This window comes from Girardinichthys multiradiatus, chromosome 18 (genome assembly GCF_021462225.1).
Source record: "Girardinichthys multiradiatus isolate DD_20200921_A chromosome 18, DD_fGirMul_XY1, whole genome shotgun sequence".
NCBI lineage: Eukaryota > Metazoa > Chordata > Actinopteri > Cyprinodontiformes > Goodeidae > Girardinichthys > Girardinichthys multiradiatus.
This window is the reverse complement of record NC_061810.1, coordinates 5365083-5387828: the sequence shown is the minus strand read 5'-3', so window position 1 is coordinate 5387828 and position 22746 is coordinate 5365083. Positions and strand designations below refer to the sequence as shown.

The 22746-nt window shown below is 41.8% G+C and overlaps 1 protein-coding gene and 1 long non-coding RNA gene across 3 annotated transcripts in view; one reads left to right on the top strand and one right to left on the bottom strand.

Moving 5' to 3' along the window:
* Positions 1–561, bottom strand: LOC124883735. The gene is made up of 2 exons (XR_007042302.1): positions 167–561; positions 1–83 (listed from the first exon to the last, which is right to left on the bottom strand). It is a non-coding gene; the product is annotated as an uncharacterized LOC124883735 (long non-coding RNA).
* Positions 562–3368: 2807 nt separating this feature from the next.
* The window catches only part of bco2b (beta-carotene oxygenase 2b), a 31788-nt gene continuing 12410 nt past the window's right edge, over positions 3369–22746 (top strand). Inside the window, exons 1-2 of one of the 2 annotated variants that reach the window (XM_047390866.1) lie at positions 3396–3461; positions 21988–22095. Coding sequence is in view for 1 of the 2 variants with exons in the window: in XM_047390865.1 (XP_047246821.1) it covers positions 3443–3461 (19 nt within the window). In the remaining variant the exon portion in view is untranslated. Of the gene's footprint in view, positions 3462–21987; positions 22096–22746 lie in introns of both variants that reach the window. The other variant, XM_047390865.1, reaches the window with a different exon arrangement.

The window sequence follows — 22746 nt, the reverse complement described above, 5'->3', positions numbered from 1 at the left end:
AACGTTTTAACAGTTTATTAGATTTTACATGAGCAAATGTGATCTGGAACCAGGACTGGATCAGCGATAGGATTGGGGTTTCACTGAGGGGAAAAAAAGAGAGGCTTAGAGAGGTCCTGCATAAGATGGCAAAATATAAAAACGTTTCTTTTGGCATTGGACTTACGAAGGCAGGACTCTCAGAAAAACCCAGGGAGGAATAATTCTGTTCCATGATGGTTGAGGTTAGCAGATGGGTGCAGTTGAAGGGGAAAGTGTTTCCAGGCTTTTCAGGCTCAGTGTTTCTTTGTTTCTTGATCCTTTTCCATAAAATGGTATTTCCGTGGGAGGGTGGACAGGCAGGTGAATGATTCTCAGAAACAGGTGAATACTGATCTAAAAAGCCTGGGTCCGGGAAGGAGGCAGAGAGGAGGCTCACAGCTGAGACAATTGAGGCTTCAATTACCTTGATCCTCAGAACATGACAAGAATTAACCAGAGGCACAAAAAAACCACAGAATCTTCGGCAGAAACCGTCATCCTAAGAGGCAGAAGAGAAAACACAAACAGTCAGTGATTGGTGAGATAACTGCAGAGCAGGAGAGGTCTAGCTGTTTACCACTGAAGTGAAACAACGAGCTACTAAAGCTACTAAAGTTCACTGAAGTGAAACAACGAGCTACTAAAACATCTGTCCTACTCTTTGAAAAAGATTGATGGGTATGAATATTTTAAATCATAAAGGTTCTTAATACTCAGCCACCACTTAATGACAATGGGAATAAGACATTTATTCCTTGGTGTCCTTTTATTTAGATATCTACGTTAAAACACCACTTTGCCCTTTCAATGTTCGTTCTGGACTGGCCAATTCTTACAAATGGAGTCATTCACTTACCCATGATTGGTCTCCATAGGACCCACATTGTATTAAAATCCTTTTTCTAATGTTCCCGGTTCCTGATGCCTGTTGAACTTGTGTAACTTTTATTTTAAGCGAGGGTATATATAGCCTTCAAAGTCCTGTTGATATTGTGTCACAGCACACTTAGGACCTGATCTTCAGATTTCAAATACAAAGCTCTAAAGTCAGTCAGTCAGTCAGTCGTTTTCTACCGCTTATTCCATAGTGGGTCGCGGGGGAGCTGGTGCCCATCTCCAGCAGTCTATGGGCGAGAGGGAGGGTACACCCTGGACAGGTTGCCAGTCCATTGCAGGGCAACACACAAACAAACATGCACACACTCATTCATACACCTAAGGGCAATTGTGTATTCACACCAGGAAAGTCCTTTGGTCCACTTGTTTGGTCCGGACCACGTTCTCTACGTGCCTTGTCCCACAACAAGCCAGTAGCGTTGCTAAGCAACACAAAGCTTATCAGGTATGATTACCTTTCAACACTCAAAATTGAAGGAACAATGGCAGGAAAGGTGGGATGGAGAAAGAAAAGGAAGATGGTTTTATAGGATCAAAAAGGCAGTTGGTGAAAAAAGAACGAAGAAAGAATAGAAAGGAGGAAAGGGTAATAACAAGACTAAGATTAGGACATACAGGACTCAATTATACACTTTTTAAAATGCATAAACATAATACAGGACAATGTGACCACTGTGGGAAGGATGAAACAATTGAACATGTTTTTATAGTGTGTCAGAAATATGAGCTGGAAAGAAGAGGTATGAAGAGAGAATTTGAAAGGATTAAAGAAAAGTTTAGTATAATAGATTCATTACAAAAGACAATAGGGAGCAAACATATACAAATTATTTTAAGATTTCTAAAAAGAACAAAATTATTTTATAGAATTTAAGTATATAAGAAGATATTAATCCATGATGAACCACACTCCTTACCAGTGGTGGCGGTAATGCACACCTACAGTTTCTTGCCAACCGCCATTAAACACCAGAAGAAGAGGAAGAAGAAGGCATCGGGCCATTTGGGTAATGTTAGCCAAGCCCTGGCGTTAAAAACGCCCAACATACTCAAAGCAAAGCCTCTATCTGGCAAGATTTCGGATTCAGAGACGTTGTGGACAAAGGTGAGCTTGACAAAAGCAAAGAGATTTGCAAGACATGCCGAGTAGAAGTGAAATATTGTGGAAATACGACCAACCTCAGGAATCACGTCACCAGGAACTCATGTCTAAGCCATCCTCTGGGCCGCAACAGATGGAACTCCAGCAAACGCTACAACTACCAGCCAATTCTGCACGTTACCAAAAGCTAACAGAGGCGATTGCGGCCTTTGTTTGCAAAGTTATGCGGCCGTATTCAGTTGTTGAAAATGATGGTTTTGCGCGGCTAATGAAAGTAGCAGAACCGCATTATGTTATGGTGTCTCGCAAAAGTCTCTCTGAAGAAGTCGTCCCAAACATGTACAAGTCCATAAAAGAAAATGTAAAAAGTAAACTTCAGTCAGCAGAGAGGGTGGGCATTACAATACGTAATGCCCACCCTCTCTGTTGTTACAGCATGAGAATGTCAGGCTTTGTTTATATTGACAATTAAAATAAAAGTGCATTTGTATTTAACAGAAACAGCTTTAACGGTGAAATTGTACTGTCATATGTTACCAGGATAGTGTCCAAATAGCAGCTGTAGATATTTCAGGTGTGCTCTGTTTTCTACCCTGGATCTGTTTGGGTATTCTGCCTTATAGCATGTTTGTGATAGCAACGGTTACGACATTCAGTAAGATAATGGTGGCTGCAAGGATTAAACTAACTACCATTACTTTATTAATTCACTGTTGAATGTTAATATAATACTGGTATCAATATGTTTCATAACTACATTGTCATGTAATTCGGGTAACAGCTCAAAAAAATGTAACACCAGCAATCCAATATCGAATTGGATTTAATCGAATCGATTTAGAATCGAAAAGAATTGATTATAAATCTTGAGAATCGGAATCAAATCAATTCTTGAAATATTAATCGATAACCCAGCCCTACTACCAACTGCGCCACCGTGCAGCCCGAGCTCTAAAGTACTTGTGCAAAAAAAAAAAAAATGGCACGTGCAATAATTGGGCGTGTTGTACACTATCTACAAAGATTGCGTGTGCAATGGATAACCGGTGCAAGTGTTGTGCAGACCGCCCTATTTCATTTTGAATTTTGCGTGTTCTACTGACTGTAATAATGGAGAGTTTGGGAGAGCAGAGCGGTCAAATTCAAAGCCATTGAGAGCAGGTAGTAATAACAATAAGAAGAAGAAGATGAGGAAATATTATAATGCCCTATTTAAATACATTTGAAAAGATGAAAATAATAAATGGTAAAGTTAAAAGATCAAATATGAGTCATAAAACCTGGAAATGGTTCACTGAAAGCTGTCACTTTCATTCTGTGACAAGCCCATTGACAGAATGTAGGGAAATAACTCGTTGACTCAATGCAAACCAAGGTAGGTGTCAGGGTCGGGGGTTTGGAGGTAGGACCAGAGCGCAGAACATGGCGAGGAGGCCGCATGGTGAGTAGATTGAGGTTTAATGTTATAGATGCACACAGGCTTACAGGCAGGCAGACAGAGTACTGAGTACAGGCAGGTCATTGAAAGAGCACAAGTTCAGGCGGCAAACAAGAAAAAAAACCCACTAGGAGGAACTCGGGAAGATAACTGGAGTTGACGAGAGGAACCAGCGAGTAATAATACAGATGAACAAGCTTATATATAACGGGTTTTATTTTAACATCACTATTGATGTGAAGTTTGTCAAAATTGGTTTATTTATTCTTCAAATTCATTTTATTTAATCAACAATTTATTTTTTTCCTGACTTTTATTGCTATATACATTTTTTATGTTACTCTTGTCAGTTGGTGGTTACCATAGCAACCAGTAACAGTCAGCTCTTCCCCTTTTTCTGTTGCTGTCTGTTACTGTGGTATGAATTAGGATCAGCTCTGTGTTTTCTTAACAAATATGATTTTTTAACATATATTTTAGATTCATTTCATTATATACATTTTTTCATATTCGATTTTGCCATATTTTGTAAATGTTTTAAACTGTTATTGTAATTCATGTTGTGTATTTCAGCTGTGTTTAATGTTACAACTGCTAACTGTTTTATCAACTGTTCATTTGATTACTCAGTAGTTTGTCTAGAGTTATTTATTGTATTTTATTTAATGTATTGGGGCAGAAGCTGCTGGAGCTGCTAACCACCAACTTGTTTATTTGTCTCTTGTTAGGTATGTTTTACTTTTTGATACAAAGTAACAATTCCGTTGCCAATTGTACGATAGTCTTTGAATGTTAAATATTTGTGTGTACTCTGTTTGTTTTACCACAATATATGTATTCATTGCTAACTGTGTTAAATATAATGTAGAAAATTGATGTAAATTTATGTTAAAACCACTATACGATCAGTCAGCTCTGCCCCTTTTTCTGTTGCTATCTGTTACTGTGGGGCAGAAGTTGCTGGAGCTGCTAACCACCAACTTGTTTATTTGTCTCTTGTTGGAATAAATACAGAGAACTAGAATGTGTCTGTCGTGAAGTCAACCTGCTGGATCAGAACGAACAAGAGGGGTTACATCTGGTGCCGTGACCTCGTGACTACTGAAGATCAGCCTTGAGCTAATCTGACATCCAGTGGGTTAAAGTCAGACTCCACATGAATATTCAGGTTTTACTTGTGATACAGCAATTTATGGATCGGATGATGTTTCAGTGATGAGCAATACCACACAGGAGGGTGGGAGAAGGGAGACAGAAGTTATGATGCATTCCCACAAGCAGAATCTGAGTCAACCCCTACACAGCGTGGAATTCACTACAATACAGAACAACATGGAGAAGATGACTGAGATGCTTGGTGATGTATTGAGTAGTCTGACTACTTCTTCAAGGCCTACTGCCTTCCAAGGACACAATAACTCATTCCAGAGAAGGAGGGTCTCAGGGCCCAGAGGTTGTAGCATCTGTAGTGAAAGCTCTCACTCTACTATTGCTCACTGCCAGCTACATCTCTTGTGTTTTCTATGTCACCAGCCAGGCCACATGAAGTTTCAGTGCCCTAACTTGTCTTCTCCACTGAATCAGTCTGCACCAATCTCTCCTTCCCATCAGGAAAACTAGACAGGCCACATTTTGAGAGGGACAGTGTGAGCCTGAGTGAAAATTCCCTCAGCAATGATTTACAGTCAGTATATGAGTCAGCCTGTGAGAGCCTTCCCAGCCAGAAGACAGTAATTCTCCAGAGTACACAGCGTTTAAATGGCAGTGATAGTTTGTTCTACACACCTGTAGTAATTAATGGATGTGTAACTGTGTCTGCTATGTTGGATACAGGTTCCATGGCATGTTCTGTAAGTGAGGCTGTGGAAGAGAAGCTCATTGCTGCAGGCATTTTGAGCAGTGATTTTCAGCAGAATCTAGATCTTGTTTTAATTGGATATGGAGGACAAAGAGCCCATCCAAAGAGAGTTTGTGATCTACAGTTTGAAGTATATGGATGCACAGTATACGTGCCCACTTTAGTTGTTCCTGGTCAAGTGGATGAGCTTATCTTAGGAACAAATGTGATCAAGTATGTGACACATAAACTCAAGGAGTCAGGCAAATATTGGGAAATTGTTTCTGAAACTTCTGGTCCTAACAACAAAGAGCATGATGACTTACTTGCTATGCTTACTGGGATTCATCAGTGGAAAGGTGAACTTGTGCCTGACATCATAGGCACAGTTAAACTCACCAGTGCTGTGACACAGTTGCCTGGACATGAACAATTGGTTTGGGGAAAGCTCCCGGAGAAGTCACGTGGGGCCCCAGGCTGCACTGTGATTGTTGAGCCAACACAGTCTCATTGTATTCCAATAAATGTTCTTGTTGGCAGAGTGGTGACTCCCCTGTGAGGTGATGGATGGATCCCTATGAAGGTCATAAACCCAACAGATAAGTCAATCACAATCAAGAGAAATGCATAGCTGGCTGATGTGTACCCATGCCTGGCTGTTGAGGAAATGCAGATCAATGAAAGCTCATATCTGAAGTCCAATGGACAACACATCAAAGCTGAAAAGGATTCAGATTTGTCAGACATGGCTGAGGCCCTGACAGAATGTGGCTTAAGTGATCTGGACCTTCATTCTTGTGAGGTGTCAGATGGCTGTAAAAGAGAAATGTATAAGTTTGCTCTGAAATATTCTTACATCTTCTCAAAGCATAGACTAGACTGTGGTGAAGTGAAAAACTTTGTCCACAGAATCCACCTCGTAGATGAAAGACCTTTCAAACTTCCTTACAAGCGTGTGCCCCCAGCTCACTACCAAAAGCTGCGGATGACACTGAATGAAATGGAAGACAAGGGCATCATTAGGAAATCATGCAGTGAGTTTGCTTCACCACTTGTCTTAGTCTGGAAGAGAAATGGAGAACTCCACATCTGTACTGACTTCCAATGGCTAAATGCATGTACAGTGAAGGACACACACCCTCTTCCACACCAAGGAGATTGTCTTGCTGCTCTGGGAGGCAATGCACTGTTCAGCACTATGGACCTCACGTCTGGGTTTTACAATATTCCCCTGCACGAAGAGCACAAGAAGTTCACTGCCTTTGCCTCACCTGTTGGTCTTCATGAGCATAACAGGCTCCCTCAAGGACTTTGTAATAGCCCAGCTAGCTTCATGCGCATGATGATGATGATTTTTGGAGATCAGAATTTCATGAGCTTACTTTGTTACCTTGATGACTTGCTGGTTTTCGCACCCAGTGAGGAGGAGGCCATAAAGAGGCTTGAGATGGTCTTTGAACAGTTGCATACACACAACCTCAAACTGGGCCCCAATAAGTGTCACCTTCTGCGCCACTCAGCCCACTTCTTGGGCCATGTCATTGATAGCAGTGGTGTGTCAACAGACCCTGCCAAAGTAGAAGCTATAACTAAGATGTCCAAGTCAGATCTGATGTTTCCTGATAGCCAAATAGCCTGCCCTAAGAGGATCAAGTCGTTCCTGGGCTTAGTCATGTGGTACCAATGTTTTATCCCAAACTGCTCTTCTGTGGCAAAGCCTCTCTTTGGACTGACATCTGAAACAAAGAACAACAGCTCAAACAAAGGGAGAGGGCATAAACGTCCATGTACTTACAAAAAGCTCACAGCTGCAGACTGGACTCCTGAATGTGACCAAGCTTTACAAAACCTTAAAGATGCACTGCTCAATAACGCTATATTGGCTCACCCTGACTTCTCCAAGCCATTCATCCTTTCCACCGACTCATCGTCTGATTGCTTAGGTGCTGTACTATCCCAAGTTACTGAAGGTGATGAACGGGCTCGTCCTATAGCATTTGCCAGTAAGACCTTGAACAAGGCTCAGAGTAAATACCCTGCTCACCGTTTGCAGTTCTTGGCACTAAAATGGGCAGTGTGTGAGAAATTCAGCCATTGGCTGAAAGGTAATGTTTTCACTGCTTGGACAGATAATAACCCACTTGCCCATATCCTTACCAAACCAAAGCTTGATGCATGTGAGCAACGCTGGGTTGCAAAGCTGGCTGCTTATGATTTTGATATCAAGTACGTACCCGGGCCAAGAAATGTTGTTGCAGATGCCCTTAGTCGAGAGCCTTTTGCTGGGAGAAGGATAAGTCAGCGTCTGATCAGTGAACCATACAGATGTCTGCTAGAGGAGTCTGAGAGTCTACCTGGAGGAGATATTCAAGAGGTTTTCAGAGAGTCAAATATTCGTCAAGCCACCCAGAAACCTTCACGCCAAAGCACAATTACAGCACCCAACAAAACAACCCCTTCAGTCAGCTCTTTGCCTGCATCAGAGGTGTCCGCTCTCCTACACTGTCATAATAATTGGGATACAGCCACAAGAATCAGATCTACAGTGTTGGTGGACCACATCCAGAGTGTGATGTCCACTGGCCAAGATGTATTGCCATCATTTTCCAAACAAGATCTTAGGGACAGACAACGACAAGATGCTGACCTAGCAGGAGTAATATTCTATGATGAACGGCATCGTAAACCATCAAGGAGGGAGAGACATAAGGAAACTGTGAGTGCTTTGAGGCTTATGAGGCAGTGGGACAACCTGGTGATAGAGGACGGTATTTTGTACCGTGTGTCTAAGGATCTAATCACCAGGAAGAAGAGACCTCACCAATACATTGTGCCTTTGTCACTCAGAGAGGATGCTTTACATGGGTGTCAGGACGATGCAGGTCACCAAGGTCAAGACAGAATCTTCTCCCTTGTGAAACAGCGGTTCTACTGGTGTTTTATGGAGAAGGATGTAAGAGATCATGTTAAGCACTGTGCCAGATGTGTAGTTGGTAAAACACCAGACCCGGATGGCCGAGCACCACTTGAGATAATAAAAACTACAGCACCATTGGAATAAATATGCATAGACTTCTGGACAGCAGAAGACTCCAAGAACCGTACTATTGATGTTCTCGTTGTGACTGACCATTTTACCAAGCTGGCACATGCCTTCTATTGTCCTGATCAGACAGCCAAGCAAGTAGCACGGAAACTGTGGGATAATTTCTTCTGTTACTATGGATTCCCTGAAAGAATACATTCAGATCAAGGAGCAAACTTTGAGAGCGAGTTGATGTCAGCCCTTCTTCAGGTCTCTGGTGTAAAAAAGTCTCACACCACAGCCTATCATCCAATGGGAAATGGATCTGCTGAGCGCTTCAACTGTACCTTGGGGAATGTTGGATGGGTGCAAAAAACTTGTTATCACTCATGTAAAAACTTTGTGTTGCAAGGCACCTGCACTATGCCTTCCTCCCTGTGTGTGTGAGATCATTGTTATCTCTGTGTGAACCAGCCTCCTTTCTGTCTCACATACATACACCCTGTCTGAACTGTCTGTTGAACTGTGCATATAAATAAAGAGATAGGGTGTCAAAAATTTTGTAGTTTCACTGCAAAGTGGGCTACCCTTGCTGCAAGTAACTATGACTGTATCGTTCTTACCTCTGAGTTGACTAAATAATACCCAACAGGGAATATGATTAGAACTCTTCCACCATGTGCAAAACATGTTTGGCCTCAGATGTTATACACCTTGACATTCATGTACAATAGCACCATTCATGAGACAACTGGATTTCCACCTTTTTATCTAATGTTCGGCCGCGTTCCCCGCCACACTGTTGACGTCCTGTTCAAATCTGCTCTGAGAGACAACAGTGAAGTCTCTTTCCCAAAGTTCATCAAAGAGCTAAGGAAAGATCTTCATGAAGCCATGATGGTGGCAGAGAAACATTCAAGTGATGAACAAAGGCGGCAAGCCAATACAAACAACAAGAGAGTCAAAGGGGTGGAGATTGAAATTGGTGACAGAGTTCTCTTAGCAAACAAAGCAGAGAGAGCTCGAAGGAAGCTGGCAGACAGATGGGGAGAAGTGGTCTATACCGTGGTCAGCAGCAATCCTCAGACACACACCTTTGAAGTCCGCCATCCCATCTCAGGTCAGACAAAAATGGTTCACCGTAATTTGTTGCTATGTGTAAACCTCCGGCCAGTCAAGCCCGAAGCTGGTGAAAGTGCTTCTCATATCTCATCCTCTGCTTCAGTTGGAACTGGCTGTCGAATTCTCCAGTGAGCAACATACACAGCCTGCCTCTCTCACTCCTTCTTGTGTATCAGATGAGAATGAAGATGTGAATCTCTCTGGTCAGCAGCTCACACTTGACTGTGCAGTAGACAATACTGTTCGCACTCAGCACTGGGTCTCTCAGATTCCTCACATGGATTCACCTCATCTGCCCGAAGATCAAGTAGCATCTGCAAACACCGGTGCGACAGATAATATCTGTGAAGATATAGCCAATGATGATTCAGCTTCAACTAAGTTCGTCCCTTTAAGTGACCCAGTTCCTCATGATGGGATGGGATGTCAGAGTATCCAAGAGTCTACAGGTCCTTCTCAAAATATTAGCATATTGTGATAAAGTTCATTATTTTCCATAATGTCATGATGAAAATTTAACATTCATATATTTTAGATTCATTGCACACTAACTGAAATATTTCAGGTCTTTTATTGTCTTAATACGGATGATTTTGGCATACAGTTCATAAAAACCCAAAATTCCTATCTCACAAAATTAGCATATCTTTAAAAGGGTCTCTAAACGAGCTATGAACCTAATCATCTGAATCAACGAGTTAACTCTAAACACCTGCAAAAGATTCCTGAGGCCTTTAAAACTCCCAGCCTGGTTCATCACTCAAAACCCCAATCATGGGTAAGACTGCCGACCTGACTGCTGTCCAGAAGGCCACTACTGACACCCTCAAGCAAGAGGGTAAGACACAGAAAGAAATTTCTGAACGAATAGGCTGTTCCCAGAGTGCTGTATCAAGGCACCTCAGTGGGAAGTCTGTGGGAAGGAAAAAATGTGGCAGAAAACGCTGCACAACGAGAAGAGGTGACCGGACCCTGAGGAAGATTGTGGAGAAGGGCCGATTCCAGACCTTGGGGGACCTGCGGAAGCAGTGGACTGAGTCTGGAGTAGAAACATCCAGAGCCACCGTGCACAGGCGTGTGCAGGAAATGGGCTACAGGTGCCGCATTCCCCAGGTCAAGCCACTTTTGAACCAGAAACAGCGGCAGAAGCGCCTGACCTGGGCTACAGAGAAGCAGCACTGGACTGTTGCTCAGTGGTCCAAAGTACTTTTTTCAGATGAAAGCAAATTCTGCATGTCATTTGGAAATCAAAGTGCCAGAGTCTGGAGGAAGACTGGGGAGAAGGAAATGCCAAAATGCCAGAAGTCCAGTGTCAAGTACCCACAGTCAGTGATGGTCTGGGGTGCTGTGTCAGCTGCTGGTGTTGGTCCACTGTGTTTTATCAAGGGCAGGGTCAATGCAGCTAGCTATCAGGAGATTCTGGAGCACTTCATGCTTCCGTCTGCTGAAAAGCTTTATGGAGATGAAAATTTCATTTTTCAGCACGACCTGGCACCTGCTCACAGTGCCAAAAGCACTGGTAAATGGTTTACTGACCATGGTATCACTGTGCTCAATTGGCCTGTCAACTCTCCTGACCTGAACCCCATAGAGAATCTGTGGGATATTGTGAAGAGAACGTTGAGAGACTCAAGACCCAACACTCTGGATGAGCTAAAGGCCGCTATCGAAGTATCCTGGGCCTCCATAAGACCTCAGCAGTGCCACAGGCTGATTGCCTCCATGCCACGCCGCATTGAAGCAGTCATTTCTGCAAAAGGATTCCCGACCAAGTATTGAGTGCATAACTGTACATGATTATTTGAAGGTTGACGTTTTTTGTATTAAAAACACTTTTCTTTTATTGGTCGGATGAAATATGCTAATTTTGTGAGATAGGAATTTTGGGTTTTCATGAGCTGTATGCCAAAATCATCCGTATTAAGACAATAAAAGACCTGAAATATTTCAGTTAGTGTGCAATGAATCTAAAATATATGAATGTTAAATTTTCATCATGACATTATGGAAAGTAATGAACTTTATCACAATATGCTAATATTTTGAGAAGGACCTGTATAAGGCCTAACAATTCTAAAACATATGAGCATGACACAGGTTTTGAAGCTGTTAGGACTAGGACTGGTCGTGTTGTTCGACCTGTCAGTAGGCTTATCCAATCTATGAACACCCAGACATTGCAGGCACAGACTAAGTTGAGAAATTGGGCAGCTTCCTCATTTAGTGTTAACACAGCGTAGTCTATTAGATGTCCCCTCCTGTGAATGTTTCAATGTACTTTCTTTGCTCCATATATCTATATGAATAATATTTTTGTAGATTGGTTAGTATAAGTTTTAATTGAATTTTAAAAGTGTATTCGGGCACTTTTTATGTCGTCTGTGATGGGTTTGTGATTAGCACTGCACTACCCTCTTGAGTTCTTCATTGAACAGCTTTACAGTTCGTCAGAGCACACTTTGTTGTTGGTGTGTTATTCATTGACTTCGTTGATTATGAGATATGGTGGGACTTATTTGGAAATTTGGGGATGTTATTCTATATGTTTCCTGAATACATTGTGTTTGTTTTGTGATTTTGACAAATTCAGGAGAGGAGAGTGTAACGGGGTTTTATTTTAACATCACTATTGATGTGAAGTTTGTCAAAATTGGTTTATTTATTCTTCAAATTCATTTTATTTAATCAACAATTTATTTTTTTCCTGACTTTTATTGCTATATACATTTTTTATGTTACTCTTGTCAGTTGGTGGTTACCATAGCAAACAGTAACAGTCAGCTCTTCCCCTTTTTCTGTTGCTGTCTGTTACTGTGGTATGAATTAGGATCAGCTCTGTGTTTTCTTAACAAATATGATTTTTTTAACATATATTTTAGATTCATTTAATTATATAAATTTTTTCATATTCGATTTAGCCATATTTTGTAAATGTTTTAAACTGTTATTGTAATTCATGTTGTGTATTTCAGCTGTGTTTAATGTTACAACTGCTAAATGTTTTATCAACTGTTCATTTGATTACTCAGTAGTTTGTCTAGAGTTATTTATTGTATTTTATTTAATGTATTGGGGCAGAAGCTGCTGGAGCTGCTAACCCCCAACTTGTTTATTTGTCTCTTGTTAGGTATGTTTTACTTTTTGATACAAAGTAACAATTCAGTTGCCAATTGTACGATAGTCTTTGAATGTTAAATATTTGTGTGTACTCTGTTTTACCACAATATATGTATTCATTGCTAACTGTGTTAAATATAATGTAGAAAATTGATGTAAATGTATGTTAAAACCACTATACGATCAGTTAGCTCTGCCCCTTTTTCTGTTGCTGTCTGTTACTGTGGGGCAGAAGTTGCTGGAGCTGCTAACCACTAAGTTGTTTATTTGTCTCTTGTTAGAATAAATACAGAGAACCAGAATGTGTCTGTCGTGAAGTCAACCTGCTGGATCAGAACAAACAAGAGGGATTACAGGTCCTTCTCAAAATATTAGCATATTGTGATAAAGTTCATTATTTTCCATAATGTCATGATGAAAATTTAACATTCACAATAAAAGAAAAGTGTTTTTAATACAAAAAACGTCAACCTTCAAATAATCATGTACAGTTATGCACTCAATACTTGGTTGGGAATCCTTTTGCAGAAATGACTGCTTCAATGCGGCGTGGCATGGAGGCAATCAGCCTGTGGCACTGCTGAGGTCTTATGGAGGCCCAGGATGCTTCGATAGCGGCCTTTAGCTCATCCAGAGTGTTGGGTCTTGAGTCTCTCAACGTTCTCTTCACAATATCCCACAGATTCTCTATGGGGTTCAGGTCAGGAGAGTTGGCAGGCCAATTGAGCACAGTGATACCATGGTCAGTAAACCATTTACCAGTGGTTTTGGCACTGTGAGCAGGTGCCAGGTCATGCTGAAAAATGAAATCTTCATCTCCATAAAGCTTTTCAGCAGATGGAAGCATGAAGTGCTCCAAAATCTCCTGATAGCTAGCTGCATTGACCCTGCCCTTGATAAAACACAGTGGACCAACACCAGCAGCTGACACGGCACACACAGACCATCGCTGACTGTGGGTACTTGACACTGGACTTCTGGCATTTTGGCATTTCCTTCTCCCCAGTCTTCCTCCAGACTCTGGCACCTTGATTTCCGAATGACATGCAGAATTTGCTTTCATCTGAAAAAAGTACTTTGGACCACTGAGCAACAGTCCAGTGCTGCTTCTCTGTAGCCCAGGTCAGGCGCTTCTGCCGCTGTTTCTGGTTCAAAAGTAGCTTGACCTGGGGAATGCGGCACCTGTAGCCCATTTCCTTCACACGCCTGTGCACGGTGGCTCTGGATGTTTCTACTCCAGACTCAGTCCACTGCTTCCGCAGGTCCCCCAAGGTCTGGAATCGGCCCTTCTCCACAATCTTCCTCAGGGTCCGGTCACCTCTTCTTGTTGTGCAGCGTTTTCTGATACACTTTTTCCTTCCCACAGACTTCCCACTGAGGTGCCTTGATACAGCACTCTGGGAACAGCCTATTCGTTCAGAAATGTCTTTCTGTGTCTTACCCTCTTGCTTGAGGGTGTCAATAGTGGCCTTCTGGACAGCAGTCAGGTCGGCAGTCTTACCCATGATTGGGGTTTTGAGTGATGAACCAGGCTGGGAGTTTTAAAGGCCTCAAGAATCTTTTGCAGGTGTTTAGAGTTAACTCGTTGATTCAGATGATTAGGTTCATAGCTCGTTTAGAGACCCTTTTAATGATATGCTAATTTTGTGAGATAGAAATTTTGGGTTTTCATGAGCTGTATGCCAAAATCATCCGTATTAAGACAATAAAAGACCTGAAATATTTCAGTTAGTGTGCAATGAATCTAAAATATATGAATGTTAAATTTTCATCATGACATTATGGAAAATAATGAACTTTATCACAATATGCTAATATTTTGAGAAGGACCTGTACATATATACAGAGGGAGGTAGAGTATGAACTAATGAGAAGGGGAGACAGGTAATCAGCTGAATAGTGAACAGGTGTGAGGACCAGCTGCAGGGAACTGAGGGAGATAAGGTTGGAATGGCTATAGGTGCAGGGGAACACAGAGACCTGGAAAGAACTAGACTAATGACAAACCCAGGGAAACAGATCTAAGAAAACTATACTCATGAGAAGTACAATAATCTAAATACATAAACTAGCTGGGAAGACAGGGAAAAGAGAAACCTGACTAGACTGAATAATAAATCTAAAAAAAAAAAAAACCTATATATAATAAGGAACTTTAGAAAGAAACAAGTAACAAAATAAATCTAAGAACATGGGGAAAACCTAACTGGGAAAAGTAAATAAACGCAAAACACTGAGACAGATCATGACAGTAGGCCCATAATAACGTTTATTTAAATCAACATGAGTGCTTTGTACGCAGCCTCTGGCGGCTGTTGATTTTCAGATTTGTTTGTGTAGAAACATGTCCCCCGCAACGGCCGCTTCCTGGCAGCCCAGAAGAAGAAGATGGCAGAGAAGAGTTGTAATCAGAGATTAAGGAAGGTTCTCTGAATATGAATATGAGAGCATATGAATGACCGGGCACCCAAGAATGGTCCTCTGGACCATAGCCCTCCCAGTCGACAAGGTACTGCCAGCCTCTACCCCGCTGTCCACAATCCGTCGGACTGTGTAGACGGGGTGCCCCTGGAAGTCCCAGGCGGGTGGAGGGGGCTCGGCTGGAGGGCAGATGGCTCTGGTCAAGACGGGTTTCAACTGGGACACGTGAAATTTAGAGTGAATTATTATTATGGAGCATTATTATGGATTATGTGGTAATTTCATATGAGCCAATAAACCTGGGAGACAGTTTTCTGGCTTTAACATACTCTTTGACATCTTTATGTAAGGATGGCCACCAGAATCACCTCAAAATGAAAGCGATGATGCGACTTGAACCAGGATGGGCTGAAAACTTTGTAGTGTGAAACAAGTGGATCAGATGGGAACGGACAGAAGATGAGCCTAAACCCTCAATCTCCCAAGTTAGAGAGCAAACTGTGCAACTAGGTGGTAAAATGGGAGCTGGTTGTTTCTCAGAATCATCTAAGGAGAACTGTCGAGATAGAGCATCTGTTTTTAAATTTTTTATCTCCAATATGAAATGGAGAGGTTAAAGCGAGAGAAGAACAATGACCAATGAGACTGGCGGGGAGTTTAGACATTTGGCAGATTGGAGATATGAAAGGTTTTTATGATCTGTCCATACCCGCACGGGATGTTCTGCGCCCTCCAGCCAGTGTCGCCACTCCTCCAAAGCTAACTTGATGGCACGAAGCTCTCGATCTCCGACGTATAATTACATTCTGTGCTGGAAAGTCTGTGGGAGAAAAATGCACAAGGGTGAAGTTTTCCATCATGCTCAGAACATTGAGATAACACAGCACCTACTCCTGTGTCTGACGTGTTAACCTCAAGGGTCAATAGTTTGGTGGGGTCAGGATGAATAAGGATGGGTGCTTGGGAAAACCTTTCCTTCAAAGCGACGGACGCTGAGTTTGCTTCTGGGGTCCACTTGAATTGATGCTTAGTGGAGGTTAGAGCAGTTAGTGGTCAGACTGAAGTTTCTTATGAATTTCCGGTAGAAATTATGGAAACCAAGATAACGCTGAAGCTGTTTGTGAGAGTCTGGGACTGGCCAGTGGTCATCCCCCTCAAGAAACATCCTTCCGCACTCCAGACCGCAAGGGTCATCCCCAAAGGGGATGAGGAGGGGCGGATTATTACAACAGCCAGTGACTCTGAGATGTATTTCTCCATGGATTGGCGTTCAGGCCAAGAGATGTACAAACGGCTGGATGGGAGAGGCGCCCCAGGAAGCAGATCGATGCCACAGTCATACGGACGATGAGGAGGTAAGGACAATGCTCTGGATTTGCTGAAGACTTGTTTCAAGTCGTGGTATTCCTCAGAAACTTGAGCTAGGTCGGTAGGGTCTGATTCCTTAGCGTCCACTAGAGGATTAGGAGAGACTGCAGACTGGAGACAAGAAGGCAGACATTTAGTGGACAGATTCAATGCGACAATTTGACCAATTAAGATGGGGATTGTGTTTTTGCAGCCAGGGGAACCCCAACACCATTGGGGTCTGAAAGATGGGAAAAACAAGGAACGGGATGTGTTCACGGTAGTTGCCTGAGATGACAAGTTCTAGGGGTTTGATTTGATGAGTAATTCGCTGGAGAGTCTTTCCATCCAGAGCTAGGACTTGCTGGGGTGCAGGGAGAAGCTCAACCGCTCTTTTGGCTTGCTGGACTAGAAGCTGGTTGATTAGATTTTGTTTGCTTCCTGAATCAATGAGGACCGAGAGGCTAATATGGTCCTGATTAAGCAGTTTAGTGGCAGGCAAGATGAATCTAGGGGTCTTTGAATTTGAATGTTGGTCTGCCAGCTCCCCCTTTACAGATGGCGGACCCTCTCTTTTGGCCAAATGGGACATGTTACAATATAATGCTCAGGTGAGCCACAATACAGGGCACTGGTTCAATTCCCTGCGCAGCTGCTGCTCCTCGGGGGCTAGACAAGTTTGCCCACCTGCATAAGCTCGGATTCAGGATGGGATGTGTTGTGTTGATGTCTGGATGGAGATGGTGAATGAACAGGTATTTGGGGTCTCAAAACAGTTCGTTTTATTTGGGACGTCTTTCTTTCCTTCATACGATTATCCATTCTAGTTGCTAAGGCGATTAACTCTTTCAGAGTCTTAGATTCATCAATTAGTGCTAGCTCATCTTTCAATGATTCATCAAGAGACTGAAAAAAAGCTGCTTTAAGAGCCCTTGAATCCCAGCCAGAAGCAGCTGCTAAAGTGCGAAATTCTATGGAGAACTCCGTGACGGGTTTATTTCCCTGCTATCAGGCCCAAAGACGGCGAGCCACATTTGTATGATCTGTGTTACAGGCGAAAGTCTGCTTAAATTCCTGAATAAACTCCTCAAAACAGCAGCCGAACTGATTATAATTTGTGAACCTAGCTTCAGCCCAACGGAATGCCTTTCCTGTAAGCAATCCTAAAATGAATGATATTTTGACATCGTCAAGAGGGAAAGATTGAAAATGGTTGAAAACCAGTGAACACTGTAGGAGGAATCCCCCACAATTACTAACCGCTCCGGAAAACTTCTCTGGGTTAGGGGAAATGACATCACGTGAATGCGTAAGCTGTTATGAGACCGAGGGTCCTGTAGCTTTATCTGGCATAGTGGATGTCTGGGAGCTCAGGTCATGTTGCAGCAAGGTCATCTGATCTAGCTGTTGGCTTGTGTGTTGTTGTTGCTCTAGGAGAGACCGGAGAGTTGTTCCATGAGATTGGAACTGGTGACTGTGTTCTGAAAAGGTCCTCCCGAGTGTTTCTGGTGGGTCAGATTGGCCTGAGTGTTCTGTCATGGTTTTGTCAACAGATTTGATCCACATGCAGCTAAATACTAAGGAGGCAGAGAAAAAGTTTCAATTGTTTTATTTTTGCAGGAATGAAAAATGATGTTGGACCGGTGACTGGAAACACTACACTGTATGGAGTAGGAGATCAGGTGAGGCTGGATATAAAGCAGGATGAGGATCTTTGTTGATGAGAAATGGGTTTGTTTACGGACGTTGATTTGATAGTCCGCCAGGGAGGGAATGTTGCGGAATCTGGGAGCGTGGTTTAGGAGCAGCTGCTTAGTCGTCAGTATAAACCAAGGTGAGTGCGCACGGCACTGGTGGAGGTTTTGGATGAACTCACAGTAGCGTTTTCTCTATGCAAGAGGACAAGACAATGAGAGACGGCACCTGGTGCAGATTCTTGGAGTTCGGTGGGGAAGCATGGCTTGTTTGAGTCCTTGGAGTCGATGAGCTTGGGCTGCAAGCTGGAGTTTGATCTGAGAGAGATCTCTTGGAAACTTGAATTCTTGAATGTTGTCAGGGTATCACACAGGAACTGAGCCAGGACTAGGAAGTCACCACAATGGCAAACACTCAGGCACTGAAATGCTAACAGCCAGGTCCTCATATACTCCTCCTGATGAAGGTAATGTGCTGCACCTGTCACCCTCTCGCACCAGCAGCTCAGGCGGCATCTAGTGGTTGAGCACAGTAAGCAGCAGGCAAACTCCTAGGCTCCGACAGCCACAATATTTAGGTTCAGTTGTAGTGTTTTTGATTTTAGATTGATTGCATAAAGATTGTCTGCAGTCCCTCTAAAAACATGAAGCACACAACTATAATCTGCGGCATCTTTTCCGGGCTATATAGAAGCTCCTCCAGTGCGTCCAGACATTACGTGTCGTTGCAAGTTGATGGTACTCTGGAATTATAATGCTGCAGCGTAAAGTGGCATTGCTAGATATATGGTAACTCTACTATTTTTATTTCCAACAGTAAAAATATGTTGACATGTGCACAGAAGGTTGTCTTTTTGTTGCCTGTCTTTGTATCTATGCTTCTTTCTCGCCACAGTTGCAGCAGATATTTTCGTGTGCCAGTTAGTATCTGCCTTACAAACCAGCTTAATATCGACACAAAAACAGCACCCGCAATCTGTTTCAAGTTTAAAAAAATCACGTTGTGGGTGGTAAGGAATTACATTTGCATATCCTCCCATAAATTTGTGAGTTTGGGTCATTATCAGGTGATTTGCATATTCATGAAGGCAAGCAGCATAAAAAGTTTGCGCCCGCTGTCCCGCTCATTTTACACATGATTTGCACCTGGTTTGTAGATCAGCTTTGCACACGCAACTCAGTTTACTACACGCAAACATTTTGAGGATCAGGCCAATATAGTATAATAAGACCCACGTCCTGCTACACACCACCTAAAGCGACTGCACAAAACATAGCTGAGTTTTTTATTGAGTCCTTTCTTTAGACAAATCACGGGTCAGAAAGATGGAGCCCAGTAAATCAAATTACCTCTTCCTGTCTGGATGAGTGAGTCTTTGTGAGCAACATTGCCCCAGAGGATTCACTGCAAAAAAGACGGGTCCCCAGTGTCCTCTGAGAGTTTAGCTCAGAGTTTCTACTCATTTTCTGCTTTAAACTCAAACGATGTCATATTGATGGAACATAGATCATTAATGTTTAAAGAAAAAACTAATATCAGCTATATGTTATATTTTTGCTTGGATATCTGGCTCAACTTACAATTTACAAAAGAACATGGATAGTTTCTAAAAGCTGGAGCATTTTTTAAAATTTTTGAACATATTGTTGCAGAGTTGGTTCTGCGTGTCATTAAGTATCTATGAGGCAATAAACTTATTAAGTTGCAGTTTACAACAGTTATAGGGAAAAAGAAAAGTAAAGGCAAAGAAACGTTTGAATGACTGAGGTTCTACTGTTTCAGTACATTTAAATTACGCTCACCCTGATCCAGTATTTCTTCCCTACAAATGTGTGGGACTGATCTGTTTACTCTGAAACCCACATACCCGGAACCCATATACCACATACCTGACCTTCATAAGTTACTCAAACAATGAAAGGTTTACTAGATTTATTTATTACCCTGTCTTTCTATTTTGTGCTCACATTTAGTCTCCACTCACCAGCCACTTCAGTGGTTACAGGTTGGATCAGTTTTGCATTGAGAACTGCCTTAATTCTTGACATGATAGCTTCACACCATGCCGAAGTTTTTTTTCAGCTTCAGATCCACTAAATCTAAAAGGTGCTCTACTGCATTGAGATCTGGTGACTGTGGAGATCATAGGAGTTCAGTGAACTCATTGTTCTATCCAAGAAACCAGTTTGAGAAGACCTGAGCATTATCCTTCTGGAAATAGTCTTCAGAAGGTGCATACACTATGGTCATCCATGCATGGACATAGTCAGAACCAATACTCTGGTAGGCTGTGGCAGCCACCAGTCTGTAGATTTGATAAAAGTTAGGTTTCATTATGTTTATGCTCAATTCTGACCCTACATCTCAATGCATCTATCGGACACATATCCAGTTTAATACCACATAGGAAAGTGGCACAATTCAGATTTTTTTGGAGGTGAAACAATCGGAATTTCATGGCCATTCTGACTGCCATGAAAAAGTGGGATATAGGTTGCATTTGGATTTCTGCAGCGTGACCGTATAGCCTTATATGTTGTCTTTAACATGAACATCAGAAAGCACAGGTAGGACCAAACCACCTTCTCATATATTAAGGTCAGAGCAGGCAATGTTTGGTTTCTCCTGTCATTTTTACAAGAATCATGCTGATATGAGGAGATCCAGCTGCAACAACAAACACAGTAGCATGCAGCATAATCTGTGCCTCATCAGAAACTGAAGGGATATTTTTTTTATCTTGATGTAACATTTTGTAGCTATCATCAAAGAGCTCTCTGTTTGTGACTATCCTCAAGAAGGTCAAAACACCGTGCTTATATTATTGAAGGGAGCCAAACAAGCTAAATTTAAAACTATGGAAAGCCCAATAAAGTTCCGATACTGTAGCAGGGAGTGGGAAAACACAAGTTTCCTTTATCTCTATGCCCACCATACACAGGGATCACCAAATCAATTTTAGATCAGTGCAACCATAATTTGTCCATCCATATTGTTATGAAACGTGTTCTTTTATGACTATGCAGTGTTTTTTCCATCTGCTTTAACTAAGAGTAGCTGATGCATCTGTCTTCACATCCATATTCCCATTTTGTCTCATGTGAGTATTAATAAATCCTTCCAAAACAAAGAGCATCATTTTATATTTTTCTAAATATTAAATCTGCCATTATGTTCATGTTGATAACTGAAACACATGGGATGTTTTGGTGGGAATTTCCTAAATGGGTTTTATAGTGACTCCAGATGACTTGATGTTTTTTTGTTGTTGTACACAGTCATGCAGTACCAGAGCTGGCTACCAACTCAGCTGTGCAGTGAGAGAAATGGGTTGTAAATACATTAGAAACATTTTAGTTTTTGGCTCAAATAATCAGTAAAGGATAATATATATTTCAATGACTTTCTTATAGAATAGGTAATCAAAACCTAGTAATATTTTGATATGGTGTGCACCAACCCCAAAAAAGCATTGAAGAACTGCAGAAGTTGATGAGGAAATGAGGAGTATCTTGCTATCTACAGCAGACGATCAGCATCTAAGAAAGAAAATCAAAAAATTATTTTGCATTAACTATGAAAGCATTTTCTACCATTTCGAAGTGACTCATTTAATCATGATCCTTCTGACTTTGGTTTTATGATAGAATTCTGACATAGGATGTAGTCTTATCAGCACAGTTTACTGCCCTATCTATTTAGTGCTTGTAAATCTAGCTTTGTAACCTTGTGAAATACCTCGTGCCCATAGTGGCCTTTGGTGTTTCCTTTTTTAGATCCTAGTTCCCGCATATTTTGATTTTTCTTATGCAATTTCTTTGATTTAATTCCTCTTTTCTTTCAATCTTTTAATGTCACCTCTGATCTATTCTTAGTCAGTCTTGTGTTTGTCATTATGTCTGTGTTCTTTTCAGTAAGTTATATTCACTCTGTTTATTTTAAAATTTTTTCCTCTGTTACCTCAGTCCATATTCCTCTCGTGTTCTGTTGGTTAAACACAGCAGATCTCAGCCCAGCGACCAACCTCCCAGGCATTGCGATGCTTTCCATCTAACGCTGTTCATCAAACAAAGGTGACACATTCTAGAGTAAGAATTATTGACAAGTAGAAAATCTTTAAAACAGCTCTCAATCTCCTCAGGAGTGGAAGTTCCAGCAAATTCACACCAAGGTCCTACTATACAGGTCCTTCTCAAAATATTAGCATATTGTGATAAAGTTCATTATTTTCCATAATGTCATGATGAAAATTTAACATTCATATATTTTAGATTCATTGCACACTAACTGAAATATTTCAGGTCTTTTATTGTCTTAATACGGATGATTTTGGCATACAGCTCATGAAAACCCAAAATTCCTATCTCACAAAATTAGCATATCATTAAAAGGGTCTCTAAACGAGCTATGAACCTAATCATCTGAATCAACGAGTTAACTCTAAACACCTGCAAAAGATTCCTGAGGCCTTTAAAACTCCCAGCCTGGTTCATCACTCAAAACCTCAATCATGGGTAAGACTGCCGACCTGACTGCTGTCCAGAAGGCCACTATTGACACCCTCAAGCAAGAGGGTAAGACACAGAAAGACATTTCTGAACGAATAGGCTGTTCCCAGAGTGCTGTATCAAGGCACCTCAGTGGGAAGTCTGTGGGAAGGAAAAACTGTGGCAGAAAACGCTGCACAACGAGAAGAGGTGACCGGACCCTGAGGAAGATTGCGG